The sequence below is a fragment of the Uncinocarpus reesii genome, genomic scaffold, assembly GCF_000003515.1.
Source record: "Uncinocarpus reesii 1704 scaffold_3 genomic scaffold, whole genome shotgun sequence".
Taxonomy (NCBI): domain Eukaryota; kingdom Fungi; phylum Ascomycota; class Eurotiomycetes; order Onygenales; family Onygenaceae; genus Uncinocarpus; species Uncinocarpus reesii.
In genome coordinates, this window is record NW_003052498.1 from 1,494,302 (window position 1) to 1,495,782 (window position 1,481).

The 1,481-nt window shown below is 45.3% G+C and overlaps 1 protein-coding gene across 1 annotated transcript in view; it reads right to left on the bottom strand.

Annotated features, from left to right (window-relative positions):
- Positions 1–31: 31 nt before the first annotated feature.
- UREG_05285 (vacuolar ATP synthase 98 kDa subunit) overlaps positions 32–1,481 on the bottom strand; it is a gene marked incomplete at both ends in the record, with an annotated part of 2,933 nt that continues 1,483 nt past the window's right edge. The window contains 4 exons of the mRNA XM_002584550.1: positions 32–372; positions 450–1,002; positions 1,054–1,274; positions 1,357–1,391. Of these exons, the coding sequence (XP_002584596.1) occupies positions 32–372; positions 450–1,002; positions 1,054–1,274; positions 1,357–1,391 (1,150 nt within the window). The remainder of the gene's footprint in view (positions 373–449; positions 1,003–1,053; positions 1,275–1,356; positions 1,392–1,481) is intronic.

Here is a 1,481-nt window from a genome sequence, read left to right on the forward strand (position 1 = left end):
CAGGGTAATTTCCCACACAATTAACATGAAATCAGTCAACGGGATTCTCCTGTAACAAGATCTTGAAGCTGAAAGGAGTGAAAGGGATTCCGTCACCTATAAAATGTTTGCTCATTGCTTCCACCCAATGCAACCTGAGGGAGTGCAACATTGCACTCGTTCCCTCTATAACACAAAGCACCGCAACAGTCAAGGTGAACCACACGTAAAACGTAACGATGATAAGGATAACCCGAGTAGTACTGGACTCGGCACTAAACCCGTTGTTCAGAGTCATTTTCCATAACACGATAGACAGTTGTTGATGGGCAAGTGACAACGCCCACAACCGGAGATAAGAAGCGGTATGAGAAACGCAATTAAGACAGAACTCTGGAAACGTGGATATTAGCACTCATAGAACATATAAAAAAGGTTCGAAAGATCACTAATAGGGGAAAATGGCTTACCAATGGTATGGATGATTTGATGGATCATCTCATCACCGAAATCGAATTCCTCGTGCTCTTCCTCGCCTACATCCTGGGTAATCATTCCAATGCCTTCTGCGTCGCTAGTCATACTGTGACGAGTGGACCCATGGGGCTCGTGCTCGTCTTCGTCCGTTGCACTAACCCTTGATATTTCACCCAGGCCCCTATAGCCAAGGGCACGAGCCCGGTTATGCTCCCAGCGAAGGTAGCACGGTTTCAGAAACAAGAGAATGGGAATCTGAATGACAGCCAAAAGAAGAAGAACCACTTGGACTCCCGCCTGCCCTTTATAAAGCGGTTCGTCCACTGAACCGGGCTTGAGAAACATGAAAATCAGCATATTAAGCAAGCTGGGAGGTGATTGGCCTCGAGCCGGCCAGTCGACCAGCCATTTATAGATAATGGAGAACACCAAGTATCCGAATATTGACTGGAAGAAGATCATGCCGGGGACAAAATTGCCCCAAATTTCAATCGGTTTTTTGAAATGCCGAGCATTCAAAAATGACAAACATATCGAGTACGTCATCTAAAGGAATCAGCACGAGATTGACAACACCTAGAATCAGTGAAAACTTACATGCGACCACCCAAGTAAGATGGCTAGCTTCATCTTAAAACTGTTGGTAAAAAGCAAGTTGTTGCTGCTAGCATGCCAACCCCAGTCGAGACCAAACGGATATCGATAGTTCCCTTTCAGAGTTGCCGAAACAGTCTCACCCAATTGAACGTCCTGCGGCCATTGCCAAGCACTTGGGAAAATTTCCAGTGATCGTGAAAATATGTCGTTGTATATCAAACCTGTGTATATAGAGAAGATACCATTCAGAAGCATGATATACCGACCGTAAAAGGCCATAGCCGAGATTTCGTCGAGTTTTACCTTGGATAATTTCCTTTCGAAGAGAATCAAGGTGACTGCGGCCATGGTCATAAGCATTCCGTGACACAGTCACCGACATACGCGATAGATGGAAGTACATGTCGTAGCAGATGATTCAGATACTA